Below are 22,060 nucleotides of genomic sequence, written 5' to 3'. Positions count from 1 at the left end.
CGAGCTCTTTGGCATCATCTCAACTCGCCGTGTTTGGAGGACGAGGAATGACCCCAAGAACACCATCCCCACCGTCAGACATGGAGGTGGAAACATTATGCTTTGGGGGTGTTTTTATGCTAAGGGGACAGGACAACTGCACCGCATCAAAGGGACGATGGACGAGGCCATGTACCATCAAATCTTGGGTGAGAACCTCCTTCCCTCAGCCAGGGCATTGAAAATGGGTCATGGATGGGTATTCCAGCATGACATTGACCCAAAACACACATTAAGGTCCTGGAGTGGCCTAGCCAGTCTCCAGACCTTAATCCCATAGAAAATCTGTGGAGGGAGCTGAAGGTTCAAGTTGTCAAACGTCAGCCTCGAAACCTTAATGACTTGGAGAGGATCTGCAAAGAGGAGTGGGACAAAATCCCTCCTGAGATGTGTGCAAACCTGGTGGCCAACTACAAGAAATGTCTGATCTCTGTGATTGCCAACAAGGGTTTTGCGACCAAGTACTAAGTCGAAGGGGTCAAATACTTATTTCACTCATTAACATGCAAATCAATTTATAACTTTTTTTAAATGTGTTTTTCTGGTTTTTGTTGTTGTTATTCTGTCTCTCACTGTTAAAATACACCTACCATTAAAATTATAGACTGATCATTTCTTTATCAGTGGGCAAACGTACAAAATTAGCAGGGGATCAAATACTTTTTTCCCTCACTGTACAATTGCATACAGTTTTTGAAGGAACTCGACAGGTAGGTTGGCCCAAACATCTTGGAGAACTAACCATAGTTCTTCTGTGGATTTAGGCAGCCTCAGTTGCTCCTCTCTCTTCATGTAATCCCATACAGACTCAATGTTGAGATCAGGGCTCTGTGGGAGCCATACCATCACTTCCAGGACTCCTTGTTCTTCTTTACGCTGAAAATAGTTCTTAATGACACTCGCTGTATGTTTGGGGTCATTGTCATGCTGCAGAATAAATTTGGGGCCAATCAGATGCCTCCCTGATGGTATTGCATGATGGACAAGTATCTGCCTGTACTTCTGAGCATTCAGGAGACCATTAATTCTGGCCAAATCCCCAACTCCATTTGCAGAAATGTAGCCCCAAACTTGCAAGGAACCTCCAACCATGCTTCACTGTTGCCTGCAGACACTCATTCATGTACCGCTCTCAAGCCCTTTGGCGAACAAACTGCCTTTTGCTACAACCAAATATTTCAAATTTTGACTCATCAGTCCAGAGCACCTGCTGCCATTTTTCTGCTCCCCAGTTCCTGTATTTTCATGCATAGTTGAGTCGCTTGGCCTTGTTTCCACGTCGGAGGTATGGCTTTTTGGGAGTAAGTCTTCCGTGAAGGCCACTTCTGACCAGACTTCTCCAGACAGTAGATGGTTGTACCAGGGTCCCACTGTTTTCTGCCAATTCTGAGCTGATGGCACTCCTGGACATCTTCCGATTGCGAAGGAAAGTAAGTATGATGTGTCTTTCATCTGCTGCAGTAAGTTTCCTTGGCCGACCACTGCATCTACGGGCCTCAACCTTGCCCGTTTCTTTGTGCTTCTTCAAAAGAGCGTGGACAACACATCTGGAAACCCCTGTCTGCCTTGAAATTTCTGCTGATGCAATATTACTACCTTGTGTCTTGTTGCTGTGCTCAGTCTTGCCATGGTGTATGACTTTTGACAGTAAACTGTCTTCAGCAACCTCACCTTGTTAGCTGAGTTTGGCTGTTCCTCACCCAGTTTTATTCCTCCTACACAGCTGTTTCTGTTTCAGTTAATGATTGTGTTTCAACCTACATATTGAATTGATGATCATTAGCACCTGTTTGGTATAATTGTTTAATCAACTGACTAAATGCCTACAAAATCCCTGACTTTGTGCAAGTGTACCTAGAAGAATTTATGCTGTTTTGAAGGCAAAGGGTGGTAACACCAATTTTTTTTCGTCTGTTTACTCACTTTTCATTTAAATATAATCTATTAACATGTCTATTTTTGAAAGCATTCTTACTTTACAGCTTTGTTTCACACCTGCCTACAACTTTTGCACAGTACTATATATTCATATTAATGGTTGTTTGTATTTAAGGTACAGAGATGTTCAATAATATAAATTGAATGGGGCAGAGTGTTTGGCAGAAATATTCCTTTACGGATTAATACATTTAGAAGTGAATTGCCATTTAAACTTTCATATTGGATTTTGTTTGGAGAAGATTTTCTTTTCCAACTGTCTTTGTAATTCTTCTTTGTAGGTGTGTGGTAAATAGAAACAAATGTAGCACTTAATACACTTGAGGAATTGTGACATCGTTTGAAAACTGAGTTTGTCCCTTCAAGGGTCGATTTAATGTCTTGTGGTCCTTTATTTTTTGTAACACTATTCCAAATGCGAAGAATATGAAAAAAACCTGATAGAAAATGTGATTGTAATAATCTTATTATGGTTCTTGTTGGTGTTGTATAAATATATCTTATTCATGCATAACCCAATTATTTCCACCTGTAATCATGTTGGGTGCTTTGAGAATCAGACAGCTTTTAATAACTAGGCTTCTTGACCACTGCTGACATGTTATGTTAAATTGCATCTTACATACATAATGCTTTACAATAAAGTCCATGTTTAGTTTTTGCCAAACATGAAAGTAGCCTTTGGCCTGAAGATTGCTTGACTGTGGCTGCCATCTTAAGACCACACAGATAAACATCTACCTCAATTTATCACATCTCACATAAAACTGGGTAATTATTTCAGGCTTTTGAAAATAAAGTGTCGCTCCCATTTATTTTAGTTTTCCCCATAAGTAAAACAGAAACACTAATCACAAAAAGACATATTTGATCTTCCTTAAAGCACTTTCTGGATAGGAATCATTTAAATTCATTATGAGATTCAGAAAGTCAATTATGTTAATAGTCCCTTTTGCCTGGGGAAGTTTAAACTTGGCAGTACCACTGGAAGCTTTTCATTTATTCTACATATTTTATTTAAATCTCATTTAGATTTACAAATTGATAGGCAGGAATTTCTAACACTTGCTTGCCTTTTTTTCTCAACTGGATATAAGCAAGGGAGGCATACAGCAGAGTAAAGAAGTCCCAGAAATCTTTCATCAGGCAGTTGTATTAATATATATTTTAAAAAGAATGACAAGTAGAAGGTTATTAATTTATTTGCACAGCCAGTGAAAGTCTACACAGCATCGGTAAGCACTAAAACACTCTCATACATTTTCATTAGCCTTTAGATCTCAACCTGAACTGCATGAGTTTCCATGCAAAATGTGGATTGCATCAGGTCGGAAAAGGCATCATTTCATAAGCGCTCTGTGCTTAAAATATGTTTCTGTTGGACCCTTTATTTTTAATAACATGACCTGTCACTTCAACAGAAAATGCTAAAATATATCATTAAAAAGAATATCAACTGAAAAGAAGCACTGCTTTTTGGAAAGTATTATATATTTTTTGGCAATGCTTCAGTGCCATCTGTTTCTGTCTCTGCTTTGAACAAGTTGCAGTCTTCAATTTCAAACTCAAGATGTTTCAGTCCAGTGTCTTTTAAACCTTCTTCTCACTGTTATGGTGTGCCAGCATTGTCACAACTGGGTAGAAAAATAAATACATACAGAATCAGATCCGAGATTTAATAACAAAGGTATAGGATGCATCCCAAGACTACCAACAATGACCACACAGATAATGGGACAATGAGATGAGAAGCTTTGCTGTAATAACCAGGGAAAGAGACAATGCGGATCGAAACAAGTAGAAAGGCATACATTATTTATCAATAACGATGTGAAAATAATGTCCACTTTAAGTTTTTGTGCTATTTTCAGGAACTGTTTATTAATCAAAATGTAGTGGCTTGCCTTCTGTGATTTATAGCAAAGCATGTATTTAATATAAAGTTATCAATTATAAACATTCAATACATACACACAAAATTTAATCAACCCTTTTTCTGTCTAAATGGAAGGCTTTTGTAACTCGGATCCCCAAACCTCTCATTTCATCGCTTACTTGTGCAATCTATTGTGAAGTGCATGGTAATAGTCTCAGGCTTGTACATAACTGATTTGAGTCAATCATATGGATTTATGAGCAAATCAGTTTAAATTAAGTTTTTCTCTGCAGTCCCATTTTGTCACACTTCTCATGCAACTCATAGCCACAAGGGAAAATGCCTCATACTTCACCTATTGCATGCTAGACCACATAGTTTTGTTAGGCCAGACCCAAATCAATAATTAAACCTAACTGCAAATAGGAAACTACAAACTCTGAATTTTTGGTTTGGCTGGCTTCTAGCTTCTACCCAAAGGACACCTGTCATCAAATACTAGTTTTGTTACTTTTTTGTGGACTACAGTTCACTATAAACCATTGACTACAACCATACGGGCAAACTTAAAAGGCTATCTGAACAACAGGAGAGAAAGGCAGTGTATAATATTTATTTATGAAAGAATACAAAGACAGAAACCTCTTCTCCAGAGGAGCCCCAGCCTGCGTGTCTTCTCTATGTGACTGGCAATGACCCCGAGCAGGATTGCAGCACCAAGATGAACTTAGTGTGAGGATGTCTGATGGGAGAGAACACATTCATAAAACACACTGATGAATAAAGCAAGTCTGAAGTAAAAAGGAGCTGCAGGGTCACAATCACTTGGTTTCATTCCTTCCAAACCAAGAAGTGAAAAGCACAAGAATCCTCAACAAGAGGGCTCAAAAAACTCTTTGTTATTGGTAAACTCTATTTAGAATACAACATTATGTATTTTTGTTTGTTTTTTTACTTATTCACGTGTGTTATTTCATTTGTTTATAAATCTTTTTTTTTTATGAACAAATCTTTAATTGATACTTTGAGATACAGACACCACACTCCGGGTCACTCAGTGCTGGATCCCCTCTCTACCTGCTCAGTGGTTAGCACCGTTCCCTTTACGATCACACAGTGAGCCTTTGATAGCTGCCTCTTTCTCTGGCCTGGATTTACAGGCAAATAACAGGGTGATTAAAGTGGCAGTAAGCACAGGGCCTTATCATCTGAAAAGGAGAGTGTGTGGCTAAAAGTCTTAACAAGGCCATGATTTTCCAAGGAGTGTAGAAAAAGGAGGTCATGGGAGATGTGGGGTTGGCTATTAACACTCCAAAGCCTTCGCAACCTGAGAAAATTACCAAGAATTACTTCACCTCTGCGGTGCCTGAAGCACATTTTTCTGAAGATCCATGAGAAGGAAAAAAAAAAAAGAAGAATTAAGAAAATTGTATACTCTGCATTGCCATAGTATGGTAGCATCTCTTAGGAACACCACACCAAATCTGGAGGGATATGCTGAGCTTTCCTACAAAGGGAAACAGTCAGTTTTTCTCTAGGTGGGTGGAATACTATGGGCTGCTAACCCCGGTAGGAAGCTCAGAATCCCACAGCCATCAGGACTTGAGTAAAGAAGTCCAGGCATGTGTTTGCAAAACGGAAACGCAAACTCATATCATTTGTATTTTTTTCATTCCCCATTATCTCAGTGTGACCAAATAAATACACACAAGAAGTCTGCAAAGAAAATGCATTTCTCTCATTATTTGGCTGTCGATTTTTCTTCTTTTAAGAACTAAGTTTAACATGTAAAGCTCCCTGCCTGGTCGGATGTTGTAGTTCTAAGACTGGAGTGCACTAGTGTGGGAAAGCTGCTTTTCAACTGTAAATGTAGTATTTATTTATTTATTTATTTATTTTGTATAAAATATGTGTTTTCTGTAATCCTGTACCGAGATATTAAACTGTTTATCAGATGTTTGTTCTTGATACAGTGAGGGGAAAAAAGTATTTGATCCCCTGCTGACAAATAAATGATCAGTCTATAATTTTAATGGTAGGTGTATTTTAACAGTGAGAGACAGAATAACAACAAAAAAATCCAGAAAAATGCATTTCAAAAAAGTTATAAATTGATTTGCATGTTAAGGAGGGAAATAAGTATTTGACCCCTTCGACTTAGTACTTGGTGGCAAGTCCTTCAGTCCTTCAGTCCTTCATGGCGTAGTGTGTTACCAATTGTTTTCTTGGTGACTATGGTCCCAGCTGCCTTGAGATCATTAACAAGATCCTCCCGTGTAGTTCTGGGCTGATTCCTCACCGTTCTCATGATCATTGAAACTCCACGAGGTGAGATCTTGCATGGAGCCCCAGACCGAGGGAGACTGACAGTTATTTTGTGTTTCTTCCATTTGCGAATAATCGCACCAACTGTTGTCACCTTCTTACCAAGCTGGTTGGCGATGGCCCATTGTAGCCCATTCCAGCCTTGTGTAGGTCTACAATCTTGTCCCTGACATCCTTGGACAGCTCTTTGGTCTTGGCCATGGTGGAGAGTTTGGAATCTGATTGATTGATTCCTTCTGTGGACAGGTGTCTTTTATACAGGTAATGAGCTGAGATTAGGAGCACTCCCTTTAAGAGAGTGTTCCTAATCTCAGCTCGTTACCTGTATAAAAGACACCTGGGAGCCAGAAATCTTGCTGATTGATAGGGGATCAAATACTTATTTCCCTCATTAACATGCAAATCAATTTATAACTTTTTTGAAATGCGTTTTTCTGGATTATTTTGTTGTTATTCTGTCTCTCACTATTAAAATACACCTACCATTAAAATTATAGACTGATCATTCCTTTGTCAGTGGGCAAACGTACAAAATCATCAGGGGATCAAATACTTTTTCCCTCACTGTATCTACTAAGAGCTTTTAACATCAGAAGACAAAATAAGTGTGTGAAGGTATTAGCTGATTTAACATTTAATCCTTAAAATAGAAGCATGACTTTAACTTGAATAATTAGGCAGACCTCTCTGGGGGCTCTGTGTTCAAACACTATGTTAAATGTTTAACTATTCCCCATTCTGAGCAGGGCAGATGAGGGTATGAAAAGATAACTTCACAAGAGGGCCTCTTCTTTACAGCCTCACTAGATTAGAATATGTCTGAACATTCAAGTAAAAACACAGCCTTATTCTTTGAATTGCCATGTTTGTATTCACATTAATGTAAGTCTTTAAATGTATTTAAATCAGATGAGAATCATTTTGACAGTATCTTCACTGTATACATCTCATGCATATTAGTATGCTCTTTAACTTTTGAATTCAGAATCAGTGTATCAAAGATAAATACAGACTATTTTAAAGTTTATTGTATTATTTATTTAGCTATAAAAACTGAACTAACTATATAAACTATATAAACTAACTTCCTCACTGAATCTATTGCTATTTTTGGAGACAACAACTCATGGAACAGATATTTAATTTAAATTGGGGGCATTTCAATCTGAATTTTGAATGTTAGTGCAGTGCTTTGTGCACAGAGAGTAAATAAGATCAATACTGCACACTTGAGTGGAAAAACAGTTCTGCAACTTCACATATGACAATTGTGGCCATCATTTAATATCTAATTTGCTTGAGAAAGTATTGTTAAAAATTGTCTTTTTTCTTTCTATTTTTGTTTGTCTTTCTAGGCTTCTTAGGACCCAGTCTTTGGAATGGTACTACAATAATGTCAAAAGCCGCTTCAAAAGGTTTGGCAGTGCCAAGGTTTTGAAGACCTTCTACAGAAAGCACCTCGCAGAAACGGGAGGTCTGTCGGAAATAATAGGTACCATTTTAATATTTGATTTCCCTTAATTTCATATTTTCCATTATTAAATCCAGGCCCAGCAGTATGGTTTCAAAGTCCATTGTTTATGCAATTGAGACCCATGTGTCAATCACACACCTCAATCTCCTCCGAGGTGGACTCCTCCGACACTGTGGAAAGGCACTAGTGTAGCAAGACAGCAGTCTCTCTGTTCAGCAGCAGTGCTGATTCCCAGCTGACTAGAGCAGGTGCTGCTTATTTTAGCTTCCTTCCTCATTAGGAGAAATGCTTTCAGCTGCCCTTGTTGGTCTCTTGATGGCCTCTAGCATCTCTCCTTGTTGCTGAAGTTATTGATATAGGCAGGGGTTCCCAACCCCAACCCTCTACCCTGCTGGGTTTTCTTCCAACTGAGCTCTTTATCATTTTAAACAGTAGGGCTTTTGAGTATAAATTTGTATAAGGAACGTATCTTACTAAGGAACCAACTTTTTATCAGTGGGGTTCCCAAAAGTTTTCTGCTCAAGGACCCCTTTGCCAGCCAGATTCTGGCTGAGGACCCACCTACAAACAATGCTGCAACTGCCTCAATATACTACATTAATTATAGGAAAAATGGAGAACATAGAACCTTATTCTTATCTTGTCCAGGACGCCCTAGTGCCCCCTTGCGCACCCCTGGGGGGTCACGGACCCCAGTTTGGGAATCTCTGAGTTACACAATTTAAAAGGTCAAATGTAAGCATATTATTAGTTCAATTAAGTAATTGAGAGCTTGGTTGGAATGAAAACCAGCAGGGTAGGGGTCCTAGGGCCAGGGTTGGGAACCCATGATATAGGGGAGCCTTCACTATGCAGAAGCTAGGAGCTGTCCGGTGCTGAACCTGGCCATTCTTTTTGCTGGAGCTCTTTCTCCACCAGTGTCGCCCTGGTGGATGGCCTTGTGGGCCAGAGTTGGGGCCAGCAGGCCAGTGTCCGCCCTGTTGTCCAATGGCTGTGCCTCCTGGGCTCACAAAGGATATATTTCATGATGATCTTAAACGTCTGTATCAAAGTATACTTTTAACGTGCACCTACTGTACATGCCCTCCAAAAGGACAGTGAGGCCACAGACATTAAGAACTCTGAAGTGGACAGAAAGGATGGACTACAAAATTAACTGGCAAATAGTTTCTGTTTACAAGAGCACCAAGAAAATAAAACACCTGTGTGAACGCCTTGACCAACCTCCAGTCAGGAACCTTCTGGAAACACTTGGTGAGAGAACCTGAGAACTTACAGTGACAGCCATTTTTGTGGTTAATCTTATTTATTATTTTTTGATTAACAGCTTGTAAGATACAATCCACATATTCCTTAATTATTTGTTTATTTGTTAATTTAATTACTCACAGTGTTTTCCTCATTAATTAAATTATACTGGTTTCCCGGTACATAACGCCAACCTCAAGTGACAAGTTGCAGTTGCACAGAATATTCCTTCCTCCAGTAACCACAGACATACTCTCCAGTCCTGTGTTTTGAATGTGGTGGCTGGGTTGAAATTTTGAAATGCTTTGGGCCGTAGTGATGGTGAAAAAGAACACATTCACAGAAATACCAGTCTGAGACTTTGGTCGAACCACAAGTGCACTGTTTTTAGATGTGCTTTTTATTTTATTTAGCTGACAGGATGGGTTTTAGAATACTTGCCTGTTGGTCTTTCATCCAAGATGAAATTCACAGTCTTACTTTATACAGCAGATGAAACGCAACTATTCGTAAAGGGTGGGTGATTGGGATTGAACTCTTGGGATTAAAGATGAGGTAGATCGGGGCTCTGCAGTAACTGTGGCTATAGCCAATGATTATTCTTGTTTCCAGATTTAATGAGGTTGCATCAGGACATTCATAATTCAGCCTGGGTACGCATGTTTCTTCTTCCATAGGACTGGACAGTTTCAGTGGAAAAAAAAGAGCAACTAATAAAAACAATGATGTCCAACCCCCCATCGCTGCTCCAGTACAGATACACATAATCCTGAAGATTAATAACTCTAATCCTCCCGCAATGTTGTCAGACACTCCTACAGTAAGCTTAATGGCTAACAGCACACATGCCTTTCAGATTTCAAAGACCACTAGTTGTTCTGTGAATTTCCAATTAAGCATCTGATTCAGTGAGTTTTAATTGACTGGCAGGAATTAAAAAATATATTTGTCTATATATCTAATTTCTTTTTATTTTAGAGGTCTCAGTTTGATTCTGTATTTATCCAGGCTGAACAAAATATTATAAATTGTGTTAAAAAAGAGTTATTCTTAGTTTTAACTTTGATCCACCTGTAAGATTTATTTTAAATGTTTCATGTTTGATTGCAAAGCTTTCTGCCTTTGTATTGTTCATATCTGGAACAAATTACACAAAAAAGTAAAAAGCTGATACAGCCATGTTTTTAAAGATTAGTTTATAATATTATTGCATATACATGCAGTATTGTGCAAAAGTTTTAGGCAGGTGTGATAAAATGCTGTAAAGAAAGAATGCTTTCAAAAATAGACATGTTAATAGATTATATTTATCAATTAACTAAATGCAAAGTGAGTGAACAGAACATGTGTTTTGTGAACTTGGAGAAGGCATACGACTGTGTTCCCCGGGATGTCTTGTGGGAGGTTTTGAGGGAGTATGGGGTGCCGGGGCCGCTTATGCGTGCCATCCGGTCCTTTTACTCCCAAACCGATAGCTGTATCCGTATTCTCGGTGTTAAGTCGAAAACGTTCAAGGTGGGTGTTGGACTCCGCCATGGGTGCGTCTTGTCCCCACTCCTGTTTGTGATTTTCATGGACAGGATATCAAGGCAGAGAGTATCCAGTTTGGGGGCTTGGAGGTGGCTTGGAGGTGGCATCGCTGCTGTTTTCAGATGATGTTGTGCTTCTTGCCCCATCCGACTGTGATCTCCGACACGCACTTGAGCGTTTCGCTGCTGAGTGTGAAGCGGTTGGGATGAGAATCAGCACCTCCAAGTCTGTGGCTATGGTTCTCTCTTGGAAAAGAGTGGATTGCCCGCTCCAGGTTAGGGGGGAGCAGCTACCTTTAGTGGAGGAGTTTAAGTACCTCTGGGTTTTGTTCATAAGTGATGGAAAGGGGGAGCGTGAGATTGACAGGCAGATCGCTGCAGCGTCTGCAGTATTGCGGGCGCTGTATCGGTCCATGGTAGTGAAGCGGGAGCAGAGTCCTCGGAGAAGGCTCGCGGTTTACACGTCAATCTACCTCTCCATCCTCACCTATGGTCATGAACGTTGAGTAATGACCGAAAAGGATGAGATCGCAGATGCAAGCGGCGTAAATGAGGTTTCTCCGCAGGGTTGCTGGACTCACCCTTTGGGATAGGGTGAGGAGTAATCAGTAATCCAGGAGAGCCTCGGAGTAGAGTCGCTACTTCTCCGGATCGAGAGGAGCCAGGTCAGGTGGTTCGGGCATCTGGTAAGGATGTGCCTGTGCAGCTCTACTGGGCACGCCCCACAGGGTGGAGACCCCGAGGCCGACCCAGGACACGCTGGAGGGATTATATCTCCCGGCTGGCCTGGGAACGCCTTGGAATCCCCCATGGAATCTGTCGCTGGGGAGGTCTGGTCTGCCTTGCTTAGTATGCTGCCACTGCGACCCTCACCAGGACAAGCGGTGTAGAAAATGGATGGATGGAATGGATGGTGAATGGAAGAAAAATCTACATCAAATCAATATTTGGTGTGACCACCCTTTGCCCTCAGATGCCTCCCTGATCGTATTGCATGATGGATAAGTATCTGCCTGTACTTCTCAGCATTGAGGAGACCATTCATTCTGACCAAATCTCCAACTCCATTTGCAAAAATGCAGCCCCAAACTTGCAAGGAACCTCCACCATGCTTCACTGTTGCCTGCAGACATTCGTGTACTGCTCACCAGCCCTTCGGCAAACAAACTGCCTTCTGCTACATCCAAATATTTCAAATTTTGACTCATCAGTCCAGAGCACCTGCTGCCATTTTTCTGCACCCCAGTTCCTGTGTTTTCGTGCATAGTTGAGTCACTTGGCCTTGTTGCCACGTCGGAGGTACAGTGAGGGAAAAAAGTATTTGATCCCCTGCTGATTTTGTACGTTTGCCCACTGACAAAGAAATGATCAGTCTATAATTTTAATGGTAGGTGTATTTTAACAGTGAGAGACAGAATAACAACAAAAAAATCCAGAAAAACGCATTTCAAAAAAGTTATAAATTGATTTGCATGTTAATGAGGGAAATAAGTATTTGATCCCCTATCAATCAGCAAGATTTCTGGCTCCCAGGTGTCTTTTATACAGGTAACGAGCTGAGATTAGGAACACTCTCTTAAAGGGAGTGCTCCTAATCTCAGCTCGTTACCTGTATAAAAGACACCTGTCCACAGAAGGAATCAATCAATCAGATTACAAACTCTCCACCATGGCCAAGACCAAAGAGCTGTCCAAGGATGTCAGGGACAAGATTGTAGACCTACACAAGGCTAGAATGGGCTACAATGGGCCATCGCCAAGCAGCTTGGTAAGAAGGTGACAACAGTTGGTGCGATTATTCGCAAATGGAAGAAACACAAAGTAACTGTCAGTCTCCCTCGGTCTGGGGCTCCATGCAAGATCTCACCTCGTGGAGTTTCAATGATCATGAGAACGGTGAGGAATCAGCCCAGAACTACACGGGAGGATCTTGTTAATGATCTCAAGGCAGCTGGGACCATAGTCACCAAGAAAACAATTGGTAACACACTACGCCGTGAAGGACTGAAATCCTGCAGCACCCGCAAGGTCCCCCTGCTCAAGAAAGCACATGTACAGGCCCGTCTGAAGTTTGCCAATGAACATCTGAATGATTCAGAGGAGAACTGGGTGAAAGTGTTGTGGTCAGATGAGACCAAAATCGAGCTCTTTGGCATCAACTCAACTCGCCGTGTTTGGAGGAAGAGGAATGACCCCAAGAACACCATCCCCACCGTCAGACATGGAGGTGGAAACATTATGCTTTGGGGGTGTTTTTCTGCTAAGGGGACAGGACAACTGCACCGCATCAAAGGGACGATGGACGAGGCCATGTACCGTCAAATCTTGGGTGAGAACCTCCTTCCCTCAGCCAGGGCATTGAAAATGGGTCATAGAAAACTCACTTTTTCCCTCACTGTATGGCTTTTTGGTCGCAAGTCTTCCATGAAGGCCACTTCTGCCCAGACTTTTCCAGACAGTAGAGGGGTGTACCAGGGTCCCATTGTTTTCTGCCATTGCTGAGCTGATGGCACTGCTGATTGTGACGAAAAGTAAGCATGATGTGTCTTTCATCTGCTGCAGTACATTTCCATGGCTGACCACTGCGACTACGGTCCTCAACGTTGCCTGTTTCTTTGTGCTTCTTCAAAAGTGCTTGGACAGCACATCTGGATATCAGCACATATATATCTGCGTGTGATTGAGAGAGGGGGTCTACATGCATGCGAGTTAGTGAGAAAGGGTCTGTGTGCCAACGAGAGAGGGTGTCATTGTTGTGAGTGTCTGTATGTGAGTGAGTGAGTATATATATATATATATATATATATATATATATATATATATATGGATTTGTAAATTTGTTTCTGAATTAAAGGCAATCGGGGCCCAAGGTTTAGCAGATGCCCCCTCATCAGCAGCCCTCTGTAAAGATGCTTTTACATCATGAAGTTGAGGAAATAGGATTATATTCCTTCAGGCTTTCATTTCAGATAACAAGCTGAAGAGATTATACAGCATGAGTCACAGTCCATTTGGGGCAAATTGCAACTGTAAGACTGCAGGGAAAAGCACATGTGCCAATAGTACATGGCTACACTTTTTGAAGTGCTCATTTGCCCCCTCTCCCCTAAGAAATTGCAGTAAAGAAAGTTGCTGTGTGTTGTTTCTAATGCCGGAATAAGAATTTATCCTCCACAGAGTCTCGTGGATTATTATTATTTATAAAGGTTTATGCAGAATGAAATGTGTAGCCGTTGAAATTACATGGTGGATTGGTTGTGGATGTTGATTTGTTTTTGTTTTTTCCTGTTGACATGACTGTCCCTAAAGGACCCGAGAGAGATTTTATAGGATAGTGGGAAGCTTATGCAAACATCTCTGAAGTGAAATCCTATTGATTAAACAGATTTAAAAAGTGCATTATTTTTAATGATGTCATGGTCCCCTAGCACCCCGCCATTTCCCTTCCTTCTCCCTGCTCTCATCACTCAGTCTGTTTACATTCCGTACACCCTTGTGCACTTGTGCTTCTACCCTCTGTTCCTATTCGCCCTTCACCTCCCAAGCCTGGTTCCTGCTCCCCTTCTTAAACCCCTCTCTTCCCTCAGTCGTGGCGAAGTTTTGCCAGTCCCAACTGGAATTCCGAGCCCTGTTCCTCCGAGCTCTGTTCCCTCGACCATCGCCTGTGACCACGACCACGTCTCTGTCCAGCCTCCATTGCCCTGATCCGCCGGTACCCGACCCACGCCTGTCTGACCATCCTGCGATCCAGCACTGCACTTGGGTCCCCTGTTCCCGAGCTCCCCGAGGGAAATCGTGACAGAAAACTTCGCCGCTAAAAGGACCCAGTGATGCTGACCGCCTTCACTACCCGGCGGGCCATGATCGGGGAGAATACGTGGCTGCTCCAGGGGCTTATTGCCAAATTGAACCAGGTGCTTGAGCGTCTTCCCATACAGCAGCCCGCTCTCCCGGCCGCCCAGCCAGAGTTCCCGGCCCAGGTCCCGATCCCGATCCCGGCCCGCCGCCGTGAACCAGAGGTCCCGATCCTGATCCCGATCCAGGCCGCCGCCGCCGAACCAGAGGTCCCAATCCCGATCCTGATCCCGGCCGCCACCGCCAAACCAGAGGTCCCGATCCCGATCCCGGCCGCTGCCGCCAAACCAGAGATCCTGATCCCGGCCGCCGCCGCCAAACCAGAGGTCCCGATCCCGATCCCGGCTGCCGCCGCCGAAAAAGAGGTCCCGATCCCGGCCACCGCCGTAGAGCCAGAGGTCCTAGTCCCGATCCCGATCCCGGCCGCCGCCGCACAGCCTTAGTGCCCAGCAGTCTCCGCCGCCACCGCCCAGCTGCGTGACTGCGTGATTGTGGGATGTATCTCACATTTAATTTGTCCAGAAGCAACCTGAACAAATTAAATGTTGTGAGATACATCCCACAATGTGAGATCCATCGAGGAACAACACTGACAGCTCGCCATTTCAATATACATCTCAGTGTAGTTATCTAGTGTAGATTCTCAACATATTTGATCAATAGCACATTCCTGCTAAAATGGATTTATACTGATGGACAACTTGGCCTATTTTTGTGTCTCAGATCTGTATAATACAATGATCAGAACTCTAATCGTTGTGTCGTACAAATGGAGGGTTGTGTCCCTTTCAATTAAACCAAGTTTCTGTTTGTGTTTTTTTATTTCAAATAATTTCTTGAAGACTTGTTGGCATGTACGTGGTGACTGTGAGAAACATTGCAACACATTGTTAAAATTATTATTATTATTATTATTATTATTATTATTATTATTATTATTATTATTATTATTATTTTTATTTCTTGGCAGACGCCCTTATCCAGGGCGACTTTAACATAAGTGCAATCAAAGCGCAGAAATACAGTGAAAACTTCAGTGGGCAGGTCGTTCCACCATTTAGGGGCCAGGGATGAGAAGGAGCGGGCTCTGGAGGAAGGAGAGTGGCGAGTAGACAGAGTTAGTCTTCTGGCACTGGAGGAGCGCAGTGGTCTGGAGGGGATGTATGGAGAGATGAGTGACTGAAGGTAACTCGGTGCAGTGTGGTCGAGACAGCGGTAGGTGAGGGTCAAAGTCTTGAACTGAATGCGTGCCGGTATCAGGAGCCAGTGGAGGGAGCGGAGCAGTGGAGTAGCATGTGCGAATCGTGGCAGAGAGAATATCAGACGAGCCGCAGAGTTCTGGATGAGCTGGAGCGGCGGGTAGTAGATGCAGGCAGGCTGGCCAGGAGGGAGTTGCAGTAGTCCAGGCGGGAGAGGACCAGTGACTGGACGAGTAGCTGAGTCGAGTAGTCGGTGAGGAAGGGACGGATCCGGTGTATGTTGCTCAGGAAGAATCTACAGGTGCGTGTCAACGTGGTGATGTGCTGGGTGTAAGAGAGCGCAGGATCGAGGGTGACTCCTAAATTTTTTGCAGAAGAAGAAGGAGAGAGTGTGGTGGATTCCAAGGGGATCGAGATGGGGAGGTCAGCACAAGGTGAGGAAGAATGGGGGAAAAACAAGAGATCTGATTTGGAGAGGTTGAGCTTGAGGTGGTGCAAGTGCATCCAGGCGGAAATAGCAGACAAGCAGGAAGAGATGCGAAAGGGGATGAGAGGGTCAGAAGATGGAAAAGACAGGAAGATCTGGGCATCATCAGCATAGAAGTGGTAGGAGAAACCATGGGAAGTGATGAGGGGGCCCAGGGAACGAGTGTAGAGAGAGAACAGGAGCGGGCCCAGGACGGAGCCTTGGGGAACACCTGTGAGGAGAGGTTGGGGTGGATGAGGAGCCTCGCCATGTCACTTGGTAGGTCCGGTCGCTGAGGTAGGAGGAGAACCAGGTGAGAGCAGTCCCAGAGATTCCAAGGTCAGCGAGGCAGGAGATGAGGATGGAGTGTTCAACGGTGTCAAATGCTGCGGAGAGGTCAAGGAGGATGAGGACTGAGGAGAGGGAGGCCACCCGAGCACAGCTGAGGGAGTCAGTGACAGCCAGGAGAGCCGTCTCAGTCTCAGAGCTGTGCGGAAGCCGGATTGCAGAGGATCAAGGAGTGAGTGTTGGGACAGAAAGTCAGAGAGCTGACGGTGGACCGCCCGCTCGAAAGTCTTGGAGAGGAAGGGGAGTAGGGAGACAGGCCGGTAGTTCTGACGAGAGGTGGCATCAAGGGTTGGTTTCTTGAGCAGTGGGATGACAGCAGCTTGTTTAAATGCAGAGGGGAAACAGCCAGAGAGGAGTGAGGAGTTGAGGAGGGAGGAGATGTAGGGGAGAAGATCAGGAGCGGTTGCTTGGAAGAGGCGAGAAGGGAGAGGGTCCAGGAGGGAGGAGAAGGTGGAGAAGAGTTTGCGGGGGTTGTTGACAGTGGATTCAAAAAGAGATTGGAAGTAAGACTTCTTGATAGTGGTCTATTTCTCCAAAGTAATCTGTTTTCTATCCTTTAATATTTAAAAGTGTGTTTTCCATGTCAGATCTCTCAATTGTGCTATAAGGCAAAAGCACTGAAAGTAGGAAAGGATAAGATAAGTTGCATTAATTTACTTCCGTGTGAAATGATGCTTAAATTGAGCTACACAGTCCATTTAACTGTGATAGCTGCCTCTTCTGTAGCATCAGCTGAATCCATGTGTAAGACTCTTAAGCAGCTGTAGGGAAACAGGACTCATAGCTGTTGCTCAAGTCAGCAAACAAACGTAACGCAACTAAAAACATTGAGTCATGCTTCTTCGGTCAGTTTGTGCTTTTGTTTACCCTAGCTTTCCTAGTAATCAAGCATATAAGCTTTCAGACAATGAACAAACCTTGGAATTCCAATCATGTTTTATTTTTAACCCCTTGGTTTTGTTGACTTTGGAAATGGTTTGGCTTCCACTTGGTATATGTCGCCCACCCCTAAATTCTGGGAAAAAGTCTTAGCTTATGCTTTGCTGGAGCGGTACAAATACAAGTGTGACAGGGAGGCCTGAATTCACATCGCAAATCCTTTTCAGGACACTTAGCATCTACAGGAGACACGAAGGCCACAAATGCCTGTAGACGTGTCACAGGGAATCTGTCAAAGCGAGGGAGGCTGTTGTAGTAATGCTGTAGGTTGCAGTGTCCATGTCCTGTCAACGTCAAATAGCCAGCCAAGGAATATGTGCCCCTTTCATGTGAGAACAGTAAAGCTGAATAACTGTAGCAGTGCTTTGCTTTGATTGAGATGGTGGTGAATATATGTCCTATTGCTATTGGGTTCTCCTTCAACACAGCCATATTTGTCTCAGACAGTCACGTTGTCTTTTGCGACAACTTTTGCCTTTTAAGATGTCTTTTGGGGCCTGCCAATTTATGTGTTTGATAATCCCAACTGTCCTGTACAGTTTTTGTACTGAATATGAGTTCATCCAGGTTAACTCATGTTTATGTTCTGGTCAGGTAAATAGAATTCCAATCTTATGACTTTTATTTTGTTTTCTGTCAATAACCTATTTGAAGAAAAAATACATAAATGGATCCCCCTACAAATCAATCGCCTCTATTGATTTCACACTGGAAAAACGTTACTTGATGGGCCCAAGCAATAGTGAGGATGAATGACACAAAGTTGACTATTAGTCTCAAGTTCCCTCTTTTTTGAACAAGGTTTTTGTTTAAATTTGTATTGTATGGAATGCAAAGATCTCTAAAACGGAAGGTTTCGCTAACCACCTAGGTTTAAAACTGCTTGAAATCTGGCAGGCACAGTTATTCTCAACTGAATCCCCTAGAAATGTGACAGAGAAGCGTTTGAGTTTGATTCTTGTTTCAGCCACACTGAGCTGATTTACAGTGTTACCAAAATATAAGGAGAGCTTGGCATTCAACAAGCAGGTGGCACATTAGAAGACACTGGCATGATGAACAGAACCCCAGCTGGAGAACAGGCCGAGCGAATGAGCATGGGTTTTTGTCATAATTCCCCACCAGGTCATTTTCCAGTGGCAAATTCGAAAAGCGCTTTGCTTGACACTTGCAGAGAGGACAGCTGAAGACAGAAAAGTGCACCATGTTGGTTGGATTTTCCCAGCTTCTTTTTGAATATGAAAAAAAAAAACATGAACGCAGGTGACCTTCACAGACTTCAGTGTTTCAGACCTTGTGCATTTCCTTAAGGTTCCTTCAACGAGGATCAAATTAAATGAATCCGAGAGACAGTCGATGCTTTGCCTTGTTATACAGTCGGTGTGTTTTTATCTAGTTGGTTTTCAATATGATTAAGGATTATAAAACTCTGAAATTGTTCTTTGACAGTAATAATGACACAAGAAGTGTGCTAAGTTAGTGCCAAGCGGTGTACGATAGTTGTTTCCATGGACAACCGGCTATAGTGTCCCTTTATTAATTTCGGCCTTTCAAATGCACACTAAGGAGCCAGGCTGACAAATAAGGTGGATTACTGTGTGAGCCTTGTGTTGCAATGGTGATAAATGAACCAAGTACCATAAATCTTTCCACACTGTAGTAGGGAAGGGAGAGACGTCTCTGTGTGTGTGTGTCTGCGTGTATGTGTGCATGAGAAGCTGCGTTCCTTCTAGATACAAATGGATTATATTGAGGGGCGAAGAGAGCTGAAGAGGCACTTGTTTAATCCTTATCGATAGCTAAAGATAAGATGTGAAGAAAATGCTGACTGTGTGCTTTCTCCCTGCTGTGTGTTGCTTAGTTTGCAACTGCCTGGTTTGCATTAGATGCATTTTTATTTGTTGTAAGCCTGTCTTAAATAAAAGACACTTGAGTATCCTCCATGTGGGACTTGAGGCACTTGGAAATCTCACTCTCGCATGTAATATTGCAATATCTAAGGGGGGTGAGTAGTGGCCACTCCCTGACTGGACTTGCATGGTTTTTCTAAGAACATGATTGGTCAACCAGATTTAATCTTTCGTTTGAACCTCTTGATAGTAGATGAGTGTCACTCAAAGATCTTCTGTAGTAACAGTAATAATATTTGAATGTGTTCCATGTAAACAGTGAACAGATTTTAACAGTGTTAAAGATTTTAAGTTGTTTTAAATGTAGTTAGTGAATTTATACGATAGTCAACAGTTTTTATTTGAATATCCTGAAAAAGTCTGCTTTTTTGGTGATTTCTCCACTTTCCCTGGCCCAATCTGTAATTGTCGATACTGTTAAAGCTGTTTAACTGAAAAAAGTGTTGAATTTACTCAGCACTCACTCGTAGTGTAGATTGAGTTGCTGTCAATGATACTGCTACGTAAAATCTTAAACAAAGTGCTTGTAGTTTTACTATATTTATGTTGTAAAAACTATTTAATTATGTTTTTAAATAAGCTGTGTTTGCGTGTAGTAAAGAATTTGTTTTGGATATTGCGATCAATTAAGCTGATACATGTTGTAAACACACTGATATAATGTCGCATTACTAACAGCAAAGTGGCAACAGACAGAGAGACATGTGGAGAGAAAGAATAATTAATACAAAAATACTTAGTATGCGGAAACATCTATGATATTTCCAATAGGATAGAATATATTATTTGTGACGTGTAGATTATGAAGCCATGGTATGGCATTATAATAAAGCTCATCAGGTGAATTAGCTGCTCGTTACAGGTGATATAACCCCTCTGTATGGTCAGTACAGTGATACGGTCTTTTGGCATAACGGACTTATTGCTGTACTGGGAGGAGCTGTGTGTTGCTTAGAGGAGCATCTGTTCGGCACAGTTCGAATCCCAACTGAGGAACAACATCACCTATACTTTGCCATGCCTCATTTACCTCTAATATGTTTGAAAACCTTGTAGTAGCAATTTAGAAATACATGTTACCCTAACAATGTAAAAGTTGATCATGACAGTACGCTGTGTGCACTGTGTTCATTATTATTTCTCATTTTGACAAATGTGGGCCGGTGGACCCAAATTTCCCAGGATGATTTTTGGTCCCAGTCCCCCCGTTTGACACCTCCTTGAGATGCATATCTTTAGCTTAGACATGTAAGAGATGATCTTCTAATCTTTGAATTTTGTTGACTGTGATTTTGTAGATTTCAATTGCATTATATATTGATATATTTGAAAGTGAAGTTGTGACCCCAGTCATATTGTGTACATGCAAAACACTGTGTCTTACTGTTTGATCAACCATGAGGGGGGGAGGAAGGGGTTGAATATGCTGCCTGAGGAGTGCAGTTCAGTTTGGGGAGGGGCAGGTGTTGAGGGCGGGAGTGTTAGATGTCAATTAGAGGGTCTCCATCTCAGTGGTATACAGTAAAGGTGGAATGGACACTGGTTGGATATGCTCAGGCACACACTGTCCCATACTCCTATTGTACCCTTTCAGTTATTGAGCCATTTCCCTGAAATACATAACTGGTGGCAACGCTGCTGAAAAGAGCAGTTCCTTTGGAACGTTTGTGCTGTGTGTGTGCTGGGATAGACAGCTTGAAGGATTACCAGAAACGCAGCTGCCCCGAGTCTCTATGGTGGTGCCTGGTCCTGGATATTAAATGGGTCCGTCGGGCCTGCAGTTCCCTGAAGAGCCTCTGCTTCTAGGCTTCTGTTCTGTAAAGATTGCAAGTGACCTACAATAGAACAGGGAAGCAGCAAATAACAGGCTGCAGTGCTTGTCATCTATTTATTTTTTTATAGGTTTATTTATTTGACTTCAGCAGGTGAAGTGCGGCTGAAAAGTGAAATTCTGACGTTCACCTGCAGAGTGAGGGGATACCAGGTCCAGTAGCAAGGACCCAAGAATTAGCCAGAGTCCTTGTATTAGAAATAGAACCAGAAACACGGTAGCTATTGCTCCTCCTCATATAAGAACTGTGATTAGGATAACACTCAGTCATGTTGTTAGGCTTTGATACTTTACCCAGGGCAGCGTGTGGCACTGCCATTATGACACCGTTGGTAGACCTCGGCCTGATGCCTGAATGCTTGCTGTCATGCTCTTATTCTCCTGCAGTCCTGTCTGCCTTGCTGTACTGTCATACCGACTGGGCTAAACAATAAATGGAAATCGGACATTTAATATCAGAAAGGGCTTACACAAACTAATCATTGTTTAATTTAACTATTTCTGCAACCATTTGTTGTTGTTGTCGTTGTTGTTGATATCTTGGTTTCCAAATATGTCATTGGTTGAGTGTAACACAATGCTGGCTTGATCTATCACTCTCTGTCATGGTACCTTTATGATCCCTCATAAAGCAATATTCTTTGCAATGTCTTGCAGTTAACATGCTTTATGAGATCTCTGAGGCAGTATTGTATTCACTGTCTCTCAGCTGACCACAAGAAAGACCTCCCGTAATCGTGACTTATTAAAGTATTTCATCACAAGTTTGCATATGCAGTCATGCCTGGATCTATGTTAGGCACTGTTCAATAATGAGAAAATTATCATTTCTCCTCTCCCGCTGCAAGGCATTTTACTCTCGTCAAACTATAATTTCCATTTATTTCCTGAGGGGGAAAGACAAACATTCTTCTTTCCCTCTCCATCTTCAAAACACAAATGACTGGTTTCATTTTAATAATGCTTGAACATCTAATTTTCTTTATTTGGTGTAACTTTGTGTGATCTTGTGTAGTGGGCCTCATTGTGTAAGTGAGCCTTTTCCTGCAGTCTGTGATTGACAAGTTTAAAGTTTACACCCCC

At 42.4% G+C, this 22,060-nt stretch overlaps 1 protein-coding gene across 1 annotated transcript in view; it reads left to right on the top strand.

Moving 5' to 3' along the window:
* Nucleotides 1-22,060, top strand: part of myripb (myosin VIIA and Rab interacting protein b) — a 194,185-nt gene that overhangs the window by 130,796 nt on the left and 41,329 nt on the right. Inside the window, exon 4 of the mRNA XM_066724252.1 lies at nucleotides 7,534-7,670. Within this exon, the coding sequence (XP_066580349.1) occupies nucleotides 7,534-7,670 (137 nt within the window). The remainder of the gene's footprint in view (nucleotides 1-7,533; nucleotides 7,671-22,060) is intronic.

This window comes from Amia ocellicauda, chromosome 2 (assembly GCF_036373705.1).
Source record: "Amia ocellicauda isolate fAmiCal2 chromosome 2, fAmiCal2.hap1, whole genome shotgun sequence".
Lineage (NCBI taxonomy): Eukaryota > Metazoa > Chordata > Actinopteri > Amiiformes > Amiidae > Amia > Amia ocellicauda.
This window is presented reverse-complemented; position numbering and strand designations above follow the sequence as displayed.